At 41.1% G+C, this 18,696-nt stretch overlaps 1 protein-coding gene across 3 annotated transcripts in view; it reads left to right on the forward strand.

The window, feature by feature from the left end:
- Positions 1–16,912, forward strand: part of LOC144791495 (uncharacterized) — a 343,115-nt gene extending 326,203 nt beyond the window's left edge. For all 3 annotated transcript variants that reach the window (XM_078666192.1, XM_078666191.1, XM_078666193.1), the window contains one exon: positions 14,535–16,912. In XM_078666192.1, the coding sequence (XP_078522318.1) occupies positions 14,535–14,975 (441 nt within the window). In that variant the 3' untranslated portion in view covers positions 14,976–16,912. The remainder of the gene's footprint in view (positions 1–14,534) is intronic.
- The last annotated feature ends 1,784 nt before the right edge of the window (positions 16,913–18,696 follow it).

An 18,696-nucleotide genomic window follows, 5' to 3' on the forward strand; every position in this document is an offset into this window, starting at 1 on the left:
CTGATGACGTTTTCCCTGCTCCATCACCAGGCAATGACAGTATGGGGGATTCTGCTCTTGTTTCTGCCGTGGAGACCGCCTTGGGAACTGCACTAGCCGAGATCAAAGATCTAATGTATAGGAAATGTACCCTAGTTGTTTGAAAAACTGGAACGGGTAGATATTGTGATGAATAATCAAAGTGGCAGTAACATAACCGTGCAATCGGGTTCTATTGCAGAGGATGGTTTATCACCCAGGGGTACTGGCCTTCAGAGTAAAAGTGGCAGTAATATCATCGTACCTTCAGATGCTACTGTGGAGGCGGGTATATCAACTAGGCGCCCTGGTGTTCAGAATTTAAGAGGTGGTGATGTGCGAAGGCAACGTGACTGTGTTACAGCTGTGAATAACGAACTCAAGAATTTAGGGGAGTGCCATGGTAGTAGGGGGTATTGTAAAAGATATAACAATTTTAGACTCAATCTCCCACCTGAGGCCACCCCTTTAGTCGCAGTGCTTACAGGAGTACCCCCACTTAAAATGAATGTGATGGAAACCTCTGAGGAACTCTTACGCAAAACCAAGTTTTGGTGCAAACAACACCCAGTAAATGGGGCACAGGCCTCGGCTCATATTACAATGGTTAGACGAGTTGGTGGGGTAGGACAGAGGATTAAAGAAAGAGAGGGTGATTGTATTGTAATTAACTTTGATCAAACAGGAGTGGCAGAAATGCTGTTCAATGGATGTTATAATGCAGGCCCAGGGGGCATAAGGGTTCAACTGTTGGAATTTTTTAGCCACCCATAGAGACCAATCAGTCCTCGTGTAGGACCCTGGGTAGGATCCGCTGGAGACTTAGCACAAATGGAAAAGCAGGTTGATCCATCTCCGGGGCAAGGTTTTAGGATGAACCAGCTTGATAATCTGATCAAAAATAGAGGTTTATTCCCCCCAAACTATTGTTTAAACCTGTTAATGAGGACACAATGGTGAACTGCCTAGTGTGCTCTAACAGGTTTTCCCCACTAAGCCGCTTGGATGAAAACAATTGACTGCAGCCCCTTGTCCCAGTGGGCGGGGTGGGGGGGAGAAGGGCCCCCTATGGAGAGGGTGGAGGAGAACCTGAATTGTACGAGCTTAAGTTGGAATGTAGCAGGACTTAGAACAAAAAGTAGGCAACCCAGATGGATTCATTTCATTGAAACCTATGATATAGTGGGTCTACAAGCGACATGGGAAAGAAAAGATAATTTTGGGCTGGACGGTTATAAATCATATTTTGTGGGAGACTATCTTGGCCCTGAGGATCCCCTAAGTTGCCAGTTTGAGCATAGCCCGCAAGGAGAATGCCTGGAGGACTACCTGGCAGCAGTCAATTTATGCCAGCCAAACACAAAGATTGCGGGGAGGAAGATCCCTACTTTTAAGGCAAGGGGGCAGGACTCAAGAATTGATTATTTCTTTATTTCTCCGGTATTATCACCTCACGTTATTAAGTATGGTGCTGCTTGGTTAGATTATAGTGACCATAATCCAGTTAAACTCGAGCTATGTAGGTCAATTGGCCTTAAAGAGAAAGAGGGACAACTACCCGCCTGTATACATGTAAGAACCACAGACCAGGGACGGAGGCTAAAATGGACTCGCATAATCCCAGAGTCATTCCTTCAAGACTTATTGCATAAAGCGGAAGAGAGTTTTAATATATGTCTTTGTCCTGGAGACAAGGGCCCTGAGGTTTTATTGGCACTTGAAGAGATCTGTGCACAGGTTGCATCGGGTCTAACTACGCCTGGCAGAAGTTATATTAATTTGGGGGAGAAATGGTTTGATAAGGAGTGTTCGAAAGCCCACCAAAAGCTTATTTCTGACCTGAAGCAGGTTCCTAGAGACCGTACCCTTGTAGCTCAATTGAGACAGTCTTATAAAAGTACAATCAATGGCCGCAAACAGGAAATTAAAGAAGAGGCTTGGAGTGAACTGATTTCGGTTGAGGTCAATAGGGATAGTGCACGATTTTGGGCTATAGTCAATAAACCCTTCTTTACGGGAATAAATAATACGCCCTTAGAATGTAATATTATGGAGGATCAGTGGTACTCCCATTTTTATTCTGTTTATGGGATATCACAGGTCGAGATGGTCTCCCCAGATACTCCTGACCAAGCCCGGGGAAATACTTCATTGATTTTTATAGAAACCGAAGTGGAGGTGGCTATTGCACAAATGACTAGCAATAAGGCCCCTGGTCCCAATTGTATCCTGGACGATTTATATAAACAAACGCCACAGCTCTGGGCAAAAATCATAACTTATCTTCTAAATACGGCTAGCAAGCATGGATTTACGCAATCCTGGTCTCTCTCGACCATTATCCCAGTGTTTTAAAAGGGGCAGAGAGGCGACCCTGGTTGCTATAGACCAACTTCCCTGATCAATTCAGTGGTGAAGGTTTTAGGTAGAGTTATTTTAAATAAACTTTCTGATTGGTTGGTTGACTATGGAATTTAACAGATTGCCAATACGGCTTTAGAAACAGTAGAAGTACCATAAATCAGAGTTTAAATCTGCACCTTTTGATACAGAAATATACAGTGGCGAAACAAGGTACGCTGCAGCTGGCCTTTATGGATCTGTCTTCGGCTTTTGACTTAGTAAATAGGACAAAGTTATGGTCACTATTGTTGGATATGGGGATGGACTGCTGTTTAGTTTATTTTTTAGCAGATCTTCATAAGGATCTTTATGCTAGGGTGAGAGGCAACCAAGATGGTAAATGCACTAAGCACTTTAAAATTGACAACTGGTTCGTCAGGGTTGTATTTTAGCCCCTTTGCTTTTTTTACTTTATATAAATAACTTAAATACCTCCCTTAGCACTGCCACTTTAGATATTCCACGTATAGGAGACAGGGTGATTCCTGCTCTCCTATATGCTGACGATGCGGTTCTCTTAGCCCGCACAGCAGTTGGTCTGCAGAAACTCTCGGATTCCCTTGGATCGTTTATGCAATCCCTGGACCTTATTGTCAAGAAAACCAAATCGCATATGATGACAATGGGGCAGAGGCCAAAAAATGTAAAACTTTTTATTGAGAAGGGGTTGATCTGTCAAGTGTCTCTTCTTTCCCCTATCTGGGAATTTTATTTGATGAAAGAGGCTCTTGGACTCCCCAGTTAAGGCAAAAAAACTTGTAATGTCAAGGTCCAAAGCTGCCATTCAAGGTTTTCCTACCTGATTTGGAGCGAAACCGCTTGAAGCATTGCTCAAAATGAACGGCTCTAAAAGCATTGCAATAGCATCATATGGGTCTGCGGTTTGGGGATATAAACCTGCAGTGGTACTCCAGTAAGTTGAAAAAAAATTTATGAGATATCTCCTGGCGGTCCCCAAATCTACTTCTACTCTTGCTATTCACCAAGAGCTGGGCTGTGGCTTTGTTGATGATCAAATTGGGATGGGTCCTATGATTTGTTGGCTAAAGACATGGATTAATACAGAATTGAGACTGAACAGATAAATCCTTAAGGACTGCATAGCGTTGGATAACGTGGGCAAAATCCAATGGATACAATTTGTCAAATCAGTGCTTGGAAAATTGGGCCGACTGGAACTCTTTGCTAATCCGGAAAAGATAATGAAAGAGGATGTGGCATGGATTAAAGCCCAATTCTTAAATATGCTGTCTGCAGAGAGAGAGGCATTGGAGACTGTGAAACCCACGGTGAGAGCCCATTTGCTGTTAAAGACAGTCCCATTGATAGAGCCGTACTTGTTAATTGTTACAAAACGTTTCCATCAATTTCTTCTAATTAAGTTCAATTTTAATCTTATTTATTGTATTTTAGCAGATGTACAGGGCTGGAGCAGGGTAACAGTTCTAGGTCCCTGTACATGTGATTGTTTTTCTTTTCAGGAAACCATGCACTTTACAATGTTCTGTGAGCATTTTAGCCCTATGAGGAGAACGTTTTTAAGCCCCATTGTAAAGGGGAAGGGATTTGTGCAAGTCAGACCAGCCCTACTATATCTGCAGTTGTTACATAACCCATGGGAGATTTTTAATGTTGCAAATGTTTTGGTGGCAGCAGTCAGACATAGAAAGAAAGGGTGTTAGATAGTTTAAAGTGTTGACTGAGTTCATATATAGATATAATTGCTTCTATTGCATACTGTTTGTATGTGGTATATTTTCATGGCTTTGGTTAGCCAAATAAAGTGGTTTGAATTTAATTGAATAAGTAAATCTATTATAAAAGACACAAAAAAGATCAAATGTAGCATGGTTTGCCCAGACATGTAATTACATAGGGACAGACTAGCTTCAAGAGTAGTCTGAAAGCCTAGTGGGTAGCAAAGCAAGCATTTATGTGTGCTCAGCCTGAAACAAAACAATAAAGAATGTTCCCATCATCCACTTGGGTGAAATAAATAGTTGCTGTGAAGGATTTAAGGACTCAACTGTAAGTTGGCAGCAATAGTAGTTTTTAATATTTCTACACTTTTCTCTTGTGTTTAGGCTAGTTATAGGGTTTGAACATGCTGCGTAAAAAAAACTTGAGCTAGGCCGATCTCTTAAAAAGATTCCTTTACATAGGCTCTCCATGGGATGGAGAGACCTCTATGGCAAGCTCAGCAATTGCTGATTATATCTCTTGTTAGGTAGGCCCGTCAGGTTTCCAGATAGATAGCCATAACAGTGGTGGGCGAGTTTGAATTCAGTTACTCAGGTATCATAGCTCTAGCTACTTATGGCAGTTAAAATGCAATGAAGATAGCTGGATGGACAAATGTTTCCTGCAGACACAAGTTTCCTAATAATCAAGGGATCCTTCAATGCTCCACATTTCAAACCCACAGGATGCCACTGGAACACATAGTGAGGTTTATATCTGTGGCAGCGGTGCGAGGGCCCTGCCTCCTGGGTGGAATGGGACGCTAAAAAGTGAACCTACTCCCATAGATAACTTTGCCCTGTGCTGCGTTATGTTCTATGCCCATGAGCTAGCTGCACAAAAAAGTAACCCCCAGGTAGGAAAAAGTGTGTGTGCTTAACAAATGGTTTGTGCCTACCACTAAACTTGAGAGCTGAGTGTTCTTAGAATCACTAGCCATTGTTAATGATTTGGAAAAAATAGTTAATAAAACTAGGGGGTGCATTAAATGCACAAATAAATCAACTGGCAAGCGCAGAGCTTTGGGCGTGCAATCTCATAATACAGCATCATCTACATATAACACAACAGAAAGCGGGGTGCCTTTTATCATAGGCACATCCGGGGTGCAGAGGATCAGATGGGAGCTAAGTTTGTTAATGTACAAAACAAACAGCAAGGGGACGAGCACGCACCTTTGTTGTTCCCCATTTCTGGTATGAATTTCCATGTTGACCAAACCTAATCCTAGCCTTTATGTTCTTATGCAAGGATGCCACAAGATAGACAAATGTCACATAAACTACATTTACAAAGCATTCCATTACATCGCATTATACCTTTACCATGCATACCATTACAACACATACTATTACATTGCATTTAAGGTAAGTGTTGGATAGTGTAGGGGTACAAATTACTATTCCCACTCCAGTGAGTGCAACAGTATGGTAAGTGTTGGATAGTGTACGGGTAGAAATTACTATTCCCACTCCAGTGAGTGCAACATTAGGGTAAGTGTTGGATAGTGTAAGGGTAAAAACTATTCGTTGTAATGGTATGAGTTGTAATGGTATGCGTTGTAGTGACATGCGTTGTAATGACATGCGTTGTAGTGACTTGCAATGTAATGGCTGCGTTGTAATGGCATGCGATGTAAAGGATGTTGCGTTGTAATGACTGCGTTGTAACGGAAGTGCGATGTAATGACTGCATTGTAAAGGTTGTTTCACGTAGGTTCAGACATTGCTCTACCCTGCCTATTCAATTGCAAAAACCGTGTTGGCAGGGATTTATGATTTTGTTTTCCTCCGCCCACTTGATGAGCCGGTATATCTATCAGTTAGATGGGGTGATAGTATTTTATTTAAACGCATATTTTAATTGCTTCCATCACAGTTCTAGAATTCAATTGCTGAGATAACTTCACTTTTAGGAGGAGCAGGAGGAGGTTTAAATTTGTGGCCTCTGTTGTAAAGCACTAACACCATACTTAGAGCATTTTTTAGGTCCCAGCATTTACTTCATTCATGCACTGCTGTTACTGGTGGGCTTAAATTGATCTCTTCTAGTTCATAAACATGCTCCTGAACTACTGTTTACGCCTGCAGTCTCTTTTGTGCACTTAGGACTGCACCATTTACCTTTTATAACACTGTTACCAAATATCTGTTACACTTTCATGAATACAGTGACTCAAACTGATCTGATGTCTTTGTTGCGTGTATCTAGATTTTGGATTTTTGATTATCCACACAATAAGACGCATAATTTTGTTGGCCTTATATATTTTCGCATCAAATTCATGGGAATAGTGTAATCATTCTCTTCCACTATGTTGAAAGTGGCAGGCAAAAAAGGGTCTTTCAATGGATAATAAGCATAAATCTGTGCTCCACAAGAGGTTATCCCAAGCTCTTTGATGAGGCTCTTGTATGCCCAGTTGGATGTGTCTGCAAGCTGTTCAGAACCTTGTTTGTTTGCTTAAGGTCGGCTACAGAATACTTTGTGTAGGATTTTTTTACATTTAGGGCAGGTCTCAACTGCATGAGAATTAGCAATGGATTGGCTGTTAACTATATTGGTACCCGTTTTCACAATGTATGGCCTGGGGCTAGCATTTAGGACAAAGATCCCCCCAGCCTCTTCCTAAAGTTTTCTTCAATAGCACCTAGTGGTTTATTTGTCTCTGTAGTCTTTGTGTGAGTTGATCACTGCAGTGATTTTTCCATGGGTTGCTGGCAATATCTAACCTTGGCTTAAATGGTTTTGGATTCCACCTTGAGGCGAATATGTCTGGCAGGTTGGTTCTGAGTATATTATTGTGGTCATTCTTGTTGCTAGCAATGTCAGCTAGTTAGTTTTCCCACGATCCCAACATGGCAGCCATGCATGTGATCTTGAAGGCATTGGTTTGTTATAACTGCATAATCCAAGATAGCCTTCAGCACCAACACAGATCTCAGTGACATCAACATGAAGTCCTTCAGGGGCATATGCTGAAGCATCATCAGACTTTAATGCATAAAATTCCCACCTCATTCCTGATTTTTTGATCAGTTTCCTAGATGGTGGTTTACTGGATTTCAACTAACCTGACTAAATGATTGCATTTACCAATGTTTGTTTTTCTTTTTGTTTACGCAGTTGTCCTCCCCTCTTTCACCAGTTCCACCCCTGCACTGTGCCACTGTGCCCCCACCCCACCCTGCCCACGGGCATTTCAGCGCCTCTGAATGCAGCACTGTTTAATTAGGAGCTGTGGTGCAGGCGGTGAAATGTCCATCGGTAAAACAAATGTCGCACAGGGTCTGCATACCCCCAAGAGGGAGCAGTGGCATATTCAGGATGGCATGCACTACTGAGGAAGCCCCCATCAATATAATTTCAGCCTACCTAGCTTACATCCCAGGGGGAAACAGCAACTCCTGAAAAAAAGAAGGGCAACAGCTCAAAACTTAAAAAAATATTACCTCGGAGCTTAGGACACCTCTATCATACACCTCATTTAACAGGGTATTGAAAGAATTGTTAACCAACTGACAACAATATCTCCTCTAACTAGCTGCAATCACCAGCCCTGAATTAACTCCAACATCAATTGTCACCATCAAGATTAACCCCATCCTAATCATTCTGAAACAAAATGTCCTGATGTATTCCTGATCAGACAGCAGCTAGACCACTAACCCTGAGATCACAGCATTAATTTTTTTATGCGTTTTTAAACAGCGGGTTCAGGGCGTAACATACACCCCCGCATCCCCAGCCGTGCAGGGGCCCCCTGTCTTCAGTAGGTGACTGGGGCCCCCCTCAGCTCTTCAGTTGAGATCTTTGAGAGGTTTGCTCTTAAGCAGCTGCAGTGACTTTAGGACTGAAGAGAAACAAAGTAACAAGTTACATTATTTCTCTTCGGTCAGAGCCATGAGCCTACCCCGGAAAAAAGATGGAGGCGGGGGCCCTCAGAGGGATCCTTCCCCACAGGGCACAGCCTCTGAGAAGGGACGAGGCAGCACAGAGCTGACAGGGCCAGGAGAAGGATTGCAGCTCCAGGAACAGGATCTGCTGGAAAGCATTAGAAGGTAAACAAGCATTTGCAATATATGGTTTTGCAATATATGCATTTGCATAAATGCAAGTCATATATGGTTTGGATTGGAATTGTTAGTTGTGGAATTGTGTTGTGTGGATTGTATCTATGTAGTGAAATAGTGTGGCATGATGTGAGTGTAATTATGCGGATAGTAATTGTGTGGTATTGAGTGTACTGGAACTATGTGAAGTGGGATTGTGTGTCATGGAGTGGGATTGTGTGTCTTGGAGTGAGCTTATCTGGAATGGTATTTTGTGTTGTGGAGTGGATGTAGTAGAGTTTTCTTATGTGGTGTGCTGTTAAATATTGTAGCATGATGTGGAATTTTGTGGTGTAGTTTGGATGTATGTGGTGTGTTGTGTAATTGTGTTTTTGGTTTGTTTGAAATATGTAGTTTGTTGTTGAATTATGTGGTGTGGAATGGAAATGTGTCGAGTTGAATTTGTGTGGCGTGGAAGTGTGCATTGTTAAGTGAAAATTATGTTGAGTGGTATTATGAGGCATGGTGTGTGGTGTAGTTATGTGGAATGTTGCTACGTGGCATAGACTGGATTTATGTGGAGTGTATTTATGCAATATGGAGTAGAGCATAATTATGTGGAGGTAAATTATGTGGTGCTGAGTGGTATTATGTGGAGTGTAATTATGTTGTGTGATGAATTGTGTGGGGATGAATTGTGGAATTTTGTGACGTGTGGAATTATGTGGCATGGTGTGGTGTATAATTGTGCAGAGTGGAATTATGTAGCATGTTGCAGAGTACTATTTTGTGGAGGGTAATTATGTGTTTTGGAGTGGAGTGTAAATATGTTGTGTGAAGTATAATTATGTAGGTTGAAGTGGAATTATGTGCAGTTGAATTGTGTTGTGTGGAGTGTAATTATGTGGTTTGGAGTGGTATTAAGTTGTGTGGAATGTTATTATGTGATGTGGAATTATGAGGTATGGTGTGAAGTAGAAATATGTGTTTTTTAATTTCTAGGATTGTCATTATGTGGTATGGAATGTTGTAGGATTAAGTTATTCATAGTTGAATTGCGTGGCATGGGGGAAACATCCTTTACAACGCAACTTTTACCACGCAGTGCCTTTACGACGCAACTTTTACAACGCAAACCATTACAAAGCATTGCGCTGGGGGGCGCTCTAGGATAGGGAATAAGTTTAATTTACTGTCCAACACCTTCCCTAGTGTCCACGGGGACTGGAGTTGGAATAGTAAATTAAACTATTCACTATCCAGCACCCCAAAGCGCTATGCGTTGTAAAGGTTTGCGATGTAAAAACCGCGTTGTAAAGGCATGCGATGTAAAAGCATGCGTTGTAATGTCATACATCCGTGGCATGGAATTATGAGATGTTCAAATGTGCTGTGTGCGGTAGAGTTAGCATACCTGCCAAGGTTTCGGATTGTGATGTGTGACATTTTCATAATTTCAGTGTAATTATGAGTGGCATTTCAACAACTATGAGAGAGCACCATCAAGCAATGAAGAGGAGGGAAACATATAAATATTAGAAATGACGCCCATTCAAGCAACTAGAAACTAAGAAAGTCACTGAAATAAAGTGCGCTAACAGCAGGCTACTGAAAACTGAGCAGATTCAGACTGTGTGAATGTCACCCATTATTACAGTTACATTATGAAAACGTCACACTTACCAATCTGAAACCTTGGCATCTATGAGTAAATCAGTGTGAAAATGTGCTCTAATTGAGGTGTATTCCTCTGCACCCTCATGGTGACCAACCTGCCAGGTGTCTTTGCTAACTTGCAAGCGCCATGCAGTTTTCCATCAGCTACATGTTATTGTAACTATACAAAATAAATACATAGGATGTTCTCTGCAGTAATCAGAGGTTTGCCTGCACCAGGTTACACTTACTCCAGCACTTTAAAAGTGGCAGTTCATTTAAGGTCCAATCTGGCCTCCCATAACGTCTGGTTACTCTGAGTAGAAATGCGCAACTTTTTTTTAAATGCCAATCTGTGGTCAGATTAAACCTTCCAAAAAGAGCAGCTTTCATCTATGAGTAATCAGTCCATTTCTGGGATTCTAAAATCACAGTAAGACCCAGTGACTTACCCTCTAGTGTCTTCTCAGTGATCTTCTGTCTGAGGTGGGGTGCAACTGGGATCTAACATGTTTTAGGACTATGTGCTCTAGATTGCCCTGGTCTGCACTGTTTTGTCCATTTAGCCAGAAGTGTGAGGAGGGGACATCTGAACCTGAAGCAGTATGTGCAGTGGTGCCTCTGATGCTCCCAGACTAGAGTTTGGCCACAGCTCCCTGCGCCACGGTAGGCACCTAGACGCTTGGCACAATCAGCTCGTCTGAAGAGCAAGGTCTGTAGGTGCCTTAATACAACACCTGCTGGACGGGGGGAACCTGAGGTCTCTTCTGTGTGTGTGTAAATTAGGCCTCACTGGCCTGCGACCAGCAGGCAGAGGCCCGAACTTGAGAGACTGGATGAGGCAATATAGTAGACTGTTAGAGCATGCCTCTCGATGGATTCTAGTCAAAAGAGGAGCATTTAGGAGCGCAGGAGAGCCAACATGCTTAGGATGGCTGTGAGGTGACTGGCCACAGTAACAGGTGGAACTATGAGAGATGACTGGAGGCGCTAACCCTCTGAGGAGCAATAATTCATGGCAGTAAGGGATGGGGAGGTTATGTCTATGCACTCTGAGAGTGTATTGTGCGGTATCAGTACAATGTCACGTGGGTACAGTAAAGCTTTCGGAAACCGTTGTCACTCATTTAGCAATTACTCAATGTAACACCCCTAATCAGTGCAGCTATATATCTATCTTGCATCTGAAGAAATCAACGCTCTGACACAGGTAAGAGTTATCAAAACACCTAGGTCACAGGAGTTACAGGACCTTCACAATTAATGTGTTTGTTTTTCATTCTGGTATGTCTGCTGCTGAAAGTAGCTATTACCACCATGTGAAAGTTTCGAAGAAAACAAGTAGGAATCAGCCTGGAAACAGACTCCTGCATTGTTATTCCTTTAATATTTACTCATCGTTATTTCTGTTCCCCCAACATCAAAACAGCAATTAAACAGGGCACTTCAGCGCTGTGGTGTCATCGTGTTGGAATCTTAGATCCCGGCTCCACCATGCAGAGTGGCCGTTTTTGCACATCGCTTCCTGCTGGGAGGTGGAGGTTATCCCGGGTCACATTACCCACTGCAGAGCTCCAATGCCCTTCTCAAGCCCCTAGCTCCCGTCAGGAACCAGTCCTTGTATATGTCGCAATTGAAACGGCTGACATTGTTGGGCTGCCGGTGCATTGTGCACGTCTGCAACAAATCCTTGTGAGACCTAACTTTATAGACATACTACGCAAATAGGGAAACATTTTGTGGGCATAGAAAAGGGACATTCATTACAGGACTACCACACAGGCAGCTGTACAGCATAACAAAATTTAGCGCATCGCGTTTAGGAGAAAGGGGAAGCACCAGAAAACAGATGGCGGCCACATGGAAATAATACTACACCAGCATTGAGTAGCAGCACTGGTACCTGAGGGGGCGCGATGCCTGTTATGCGTGATTTTGCATTTCAGTGCGGTGATGAGGATCGCCACACTTAAATGCGTTAGTCTAACGCCAGATGCGTGGTACTTGGCAGGGCTGAATTAGGTGGCATGGATTTGGACAAGCTGTGCACGCTAAGGCTTTTATGTAATGGGGTATAAAGTGGACGTTTGTCTATTTTTCTTTGTAAAAATAATATGGGCTGTTTCTTTACCTTCCGGTACATTTCTGAACAATTTGTTAAGCTAAATTGTGTTGTTGTGTTGTATGTGCATGCAGGGAAGAACAAGTGTCTGGCAGACATGCAAAAAATCATCCTACGTCTCAGTATTAACTTTCACACTTCTAAGCAGTAATTCCAATCCTAGAATGAGTTACCTGTTTGCTTTACAACGAAAGTTAGAAAAACAAGTAAGTGGTTTGCGAGCCTGTATAAGTAGCAAAGGTTTTAAAGGGACTTGTTTTTGTGCAAGGTATTGCCTTTCCCAGTTCACAGAAGGGATAAAAAACAACATCTTCAAATAATAATAGGGTTGACAGGAAGGTGCGATAGCAGAATATTAATATGTCTGGATCCGGTGAGGACTGCGGGCAGCAAGTGCTTGATATGCTATTTGCATAAGATAATACTATATATTTTATTCATTATCCTCCATTAGTTATTAGTAAGGAAGGGGGAAGAGAGGCGTTCACCGACAGCATTCAGTTAGTCTTAGGGAGACAACAAATGCTCTGGTCTGTGGTAGATGCCGCCCAGAAGTCATAGGTATATGTATCAGGTGCTGCCATTGAAAGGAAGTGGAAATGCGCTTTAGATGTTGCTGGTATTGATGGCTACTGTGCGGTTGCAGACTTCGCAGGGCTGACAGTGGGTGGGGAAATCCAACATTGTAACTATTTGTTTAGTTACATGAATAGTGCATTCTCTCTGGTGTTTGTCCTTGGGGTACTTGCTGCATGTAATCAGGTTTGCTTTTGACAGGAGGTATGGTTTAGTGGGGTACATAGTGTAAATTAATGTTGATGTGTGGAATCAAAAATCGTACCGTTTGTACATATAATATTATTGTGTGCATCATGCAGAGGATGAAAAGTAGCAGGAACAGCTTTGATGCCATAGAGGCTAGCAGCAAGAACTGTATTGGGGTGGTCAGTTGAAGAGATTGTTTAACACGTTTTAAACTACTACAGTGGCATTGGGGAGGGCAGCAGCTGAAAGGCTCTGTATTTACGTTAAGCAGTGATTAGATGGGAACCGGCCATCAGTCTTTCTGTCATTGGTGGACAGAGGAGCAGTGGGCGGCGGTAATGGGTTTGCAGTGACGTCTGAGGGGTGGTTTTAAAGGCGGGCGGTAAAGCATAACTGCGGGTTTCGTAGGGGTGAGAGTAGAGTGTAATGGATGTGTTAGTAGCAGGCACGAAGGCAGTGGTCTGTGTTTGGAAGTAGTTAACTGAGCGGGTTTCGCTTCAAGGTGAGTCATCAAGTAGGAGGATGTGTTTGGTGGGCAGGCTGGAGGCAGTGTTATGTACCTTTGCTGGAAGGCGCAGCAGCAGTATTTACTGATATATGTAAATCGACCGATGAAAGGGTGGATGTGACCAATGGAGGAACCAGAATCCTTTTTTATGGCTGGGGTGAGCCCCTGCAGTATGGCGGGTCGCTGGCCTTAGAGCTTTTGACTGACACTGAGAATGGGGGCCCCCATCTTGTACTTTGCAGGGGAAGGGGCCTTAAGTTTTATTACCCCACTGAGCGGGTTCTTTACTCGAAGGTGTTAGATCGCTTTACAATAGAGCCTGTTACATTACATAAGAACTTCGGAGTACATGAATTACATATCAGACACAAAACAGATACATGCGTCTAAACACAAAAAGAAAACATTACAATGGTGTGTACTAGAGATGTGGAATTTAAACTGACAGCGTAGATATGATCTGCCAATAGTGGCAGGAAGTGAGCACGAAGAATATAGAAATAGAATAATGATATTATATAGCATAGCATTATGATATCAACAATATTTTAATAAAGCAGAGTACCGGTTAAAAAAAAATAAACAAAAAAACCTGAGTGAATGATTTACTGACACATGTTCTCTTCTGCTCCAATAATCATCAGGCTTTAGGATTCCTGATTGTTTCCCCTATTTGTCATTGGTCCTGCAGGCTGATATCATAGTAGTGCACATTTGATTTTCCACTTCGAGTTTTCAGGTAATTTGGGTTTTTCCTCAATCATGTCTCTGAGCTGTGTTTAGTTTCTGATTCTGCCCATAAACCTTTTCTGCTTGTCAGTTTTCACAACAACACAAATGTTTTTATGTATTTAGATCAGATGTTAGCGATAGCATCCTGCCAATATATTCTCATCTCCCTATTCTGGCCATTCTGTCTTAATTCACCTCCATTAAGTGTTTCTGTGATGGACGTGGAATTCGGGGGACACTGCCACTGTCCAAGACCACAGTTCCATTCTCCCCCACTTTGCACAAATGGATAAATAATGAAGTTTGCACATTTGTACCAGATTAATCTTGTATTTGCTTGAAGAAATGCCCCTTGTGGACATGCATTTGTGAAGGTGCATACATCTAATTATTTGCTGTTATGCAAATTGTCACAGAATCTGTCACTTTTTTAGCATGTGTGAATCTGTCGACAACTTGTAGTACTTTAAACTCCCTGGTATTGATAAGACAATGTGGAACTTTAAAAATGTGCCAACATTTCTCTTTCTAATTGTAGTGCCCTGGCTGCAGGTCCTTGGTGGAACGCGGAGACCAGAGCAGCATGAGGGTCTTTTGTACCACCTGCAAAGACAAGAAAGGGAGCAACTATGAGTTCTGCTGGCAGTGTCTGAGACCCTGGAAAGGCGACAGCAAATATTCTGTGGGATGTGGGAATAAGGGGTGCAAGGACCCCAACCTGGTGATACTTCAGAAATGCAATGCCATCGACCAGCCTCACAGTGGCATAATTGGCTGCCCCTGCATTCGTGCTTGCCCCACTTGCGGTCTCCTCATTGAGTACAAAGATGGGTGCAAGTACATCACTTGCTGCAGGTGCCATGTGAATTTCTGCTTCGCCTGTCTCAACACTGCTCAGACCTGTCAAAGAATGAAGTGCATGACCAGTGCACCCAGGCAAACCACAATTCCGGTCTGGTCAGGGTCAACACAGTGTTAAAGATTTGCATCCCAAATAGATTAACTTTCCCTCCTGCTCTAAATGTGGAATCCTTTCTTAGGGCATTCATGTAGTAGCAAATCTAATGATATTGTTGCTGTAATTCTACTCCGGAGCTCTTTTTTTAAATTTAAAAACATTTAAATATGTTATAATCCATATAGCATCAACAACAATCTTACTGGGTAATAAAAGCATGCTACATATCCGAGTACAATTTAGTATCACAAAAATAACTGATGACAGGGCATTAATTTGTGCTGAGCCCCCTCAGTACGGGCATTTATTCACGTGCTCATTATCAATCAAATATTTTAACGCCGGGACACCTCCTTCGGGAGGTAGCTGTTCGCGCTTTACAAATGACTGTATTATTATTAACAAATATAACTGCCATGTATTTCATTTGTGTACATTTATAGTATAACAATGTTTCTTTTTGTTTTTTTAGTATGTTTCTGGTTTTTATGTTATATATCCATTAATTACAATATTTAGAATGAAATGCCTTTGCTTCAGATAAATATTCAAGGGAATTCCTACATTTTTATTCACACCCTACATAATAGATCAGAGGCTTAGTCTTTCTAAAAATATGGTTGAAAAATAGGATATAAAGCTTGTTGGAGAGACTCGGAGAGAAGAATTTCAGAATTTCCCAGGAAAGCTCTCTTAATATCTGAAAAACAACAAAACAGGTGAAGATTGGCCTTTCCCAAAGGCAGGTGACAGACTGGAAAAAATATCCACAGTAAGCTAGAAGGAGTTTGTGCCGTTTAGGCAGCTCCTATTTGAGGAAAGAATTTGATGCTAATGTAGACGTTACGTGGAAATAAGTGAATTTAGTCCATCAGGGGGTGTATCGAAGATTGGCATTAATCATGTTTCCTATTTTGGTACTATATACGTGTATCTTCCTTTTGTTCACAGTTACGTTTGCCGTAGCTAATTTTATTTGTTGACAGAATTCTTTATTAAAATGATGCGCAAATTGTATGTTAAAATAAACATCCTAATTGCGAATTTGTAGTTGGTAACCACATTTAAATGTTCTAGGCCTGTGAGTTGAAGAACAAATATTACCTTAAATTAGCATGTTGACAGAAAAGTAATGAATTAACAGTGAAAGTCCTGTTTTTTTGCATTGAATAGTTGTTTGTGCAAGATATTTTTCGACTCTTTGCTGCAGATGTTGCAACTTCAGAAGCTTACTGTTAGCTAGTGAATAGACACTTGTTTGTATTAGACAACTGATAGTAAGGTTCTCACCATAAGGAGGAGAAGCAACAGGGAAAATGAGTTATGTGAATGTCGATCCGACTGCTAGAAAGCAATGTTGTAAAACTCAAGAACTAATGTCTGAAAGTCTATTATACTCTGGAGAGAAAATGAGGAGTCAACCTGTTCCCAGGAGCATACTGAAATCGTATTGGTCATCATGAAGAAGAAAGAAAATAATGTTGCAACATCGAATTTGGGTGTTTATTTTAGTGCATGTTCCTAGAATAGATGCAGATCCTAGGATTCCTTTCCCCGGCATTTTGCCGGGAGACTCGTTTCTGGGTTTCCTAGACTTTTTTGCATGAGAGGTTGTAGCCCATTTCTTATGCCTGCTGATTCTTAGCTGAGAATACTTTTGAGCTTATTCTGTAAAAGATTTACTCTTATGTTTTGATTTATCTCATCAGAACTCTTTATGGGTATCTGAACTCACACCTTTTCTCAAAATCTTAATATAGATTAGAGAATTTCTTTTATGGAAAACGCCTGTTGCATCATTATTATATTGACTTTGATTTTGACTAATATTTTATTTTATAATCAAATATTGATTGATGGATTATATAAACGTCAAATTATGAGACTTAAAGAATAATGCAACTTTTAATAAAAGATGGAAAATTAAATGATTTGAAAATAAAACCCGTTAACTCACACTAACTGTCTTTATTGACTGAATTGGTGTTTTATTAATGGATTATGTTGTTATGCTTACGGTCGCTTCTTATTTCTCTCTGCCGACAATCACAGGGCCATATGACCAGTGGCAGGGTTTGTTTATTAAGAACGCCAAGGGATTGAGGTATATATCTGCAGTTACACATTTTCAAATCTTCTGCACTGAAACAAAGCTCTAACATACTGCCAAAGCCTTCCAAAAATAAAAGTGCTGGTTCTTGTGTGCATGCATCCTCAGAAAAAAGAGTTCTAGCAACTTACGCAAATAAAACATATTCCTGGCAGACTCTGACGGGAGCTGATAGTGGCTGTGTATGGGTTATCACTAGACAAATTGAGGGAGATTCATGACCCAAGTTTTTCTGTTTCTCCCACTCAAGCTTGTAAATTGGTTCAAATCCACTCATGTCAGAGAGCCAAGGAGGATATTGATTACAAGTGGACTTGTAAAAATGTATTAATATTATGGTCCAACCCATCTTCGCTGGAGGTCCAACTACTTCCAGCTATAATTTTGAGCTTCCATGACTGATTGCTCAGCAAAAATGTGACTTTCCTAGGCTGGAAATCAATTCCTTGTATTTGTTACCTTCAGTTGTTTCATAAGCTTCTCAATCCTAAATTACAGTGGATATTTATTTCCAAGACTTTATCCTATAGAAATATAAGTCATTTGCACCTTTGAGATTTGTAAAAAACAGAATCAAATAAAATCTGATTTCATTAATAGGGTAACACTTACATAGTTCAAAGACATCAAAATAACCCATTCCAAGTAAGTTGAACAACCTCCTATTGCCACCAATAATCAACAGATCCTTAGAAAGTTCTTCTAAACTGGGAAAAGTATTATGCAGTATATGATTGATCAATCTTGCAATAGCAATCACTATATCAAAGCTTTTAATTCACAATAAACTGGCTAGTGTACCATTCCGACTTAAAACTTGATATCTTCTAAAAACTGGATGAATGATTTCAATCCTTTCTCCATAGAAAATAAACAATCAATAAAAGATGAGTTATGCGATATTTAACTCTAGGATCGTATATGCAGTAATCATTATTTTGAGGAATTCTCTGCCTGAGCCACGATAGTCTCCAAATTGGATTAATATCTACATGGCTCAATAGAATTTTTTTTCATATACTTTTGTCTGGGATTTGGGATAAATAGGGAAAAACTATTTATCCTAGCCTTCCAGTTTAGTACATGCTCAATTTTTTAGTTGACAAATAGTCCCTATCTTTAACCTTTGCTACTGAAAATTGTTTATCAGTATTGAGAACAATAATTCTTAAGTTAGAGGCAAAGTATGCAATTTTAAAAGAGAATTCATCAGAAGGATTCTGTTATTGTTGACAATTTTGACAAAGAATATATTCATATTCTGGTTCGTCAGTAAATTAAAAAGGAACCTTAGTAAATGACATTTAAGCCCAGGTCTAACCTTAGTGCTTTCTTAAAACACATTGGAGCCTATTTTGCCACTTGAGCTTTGGCTTTGAGCCGCTCCAACAATCTGGAGTGACGCAATGCAATGCAAATCACTGTGTTTCGTTATTCTGCCTGTGAAGGCAATCCATGGTTGTTGCATGGGTATTTCCATGCACATCCCATGGATTTTTACACATCCCCAGATTTACAGAAATGTGTAAACCTGGTGATACGCCAATATGTACGCCAATATGTTACACCTTCCCAGGGGGGGCGTAACAAGGAATAATACCCTATTTCTCCTTGTTTCTTTCTCTTTCTATT

This window comes from Lissotriton helveticus, chromosome 11, assembly GCF_964261635.1.
Source record: "Lissotriton helveticus chromosome 11, aLisHel1.1, whole genome shotgun sequence".
Classification (NCBI taxonomy): domain Eukaryota; kingdom Metazoa; phylum Chordata; class Amphibia; order Caudata; family Salamandridae; genus Lissotriton; species Lissotriton helveticus.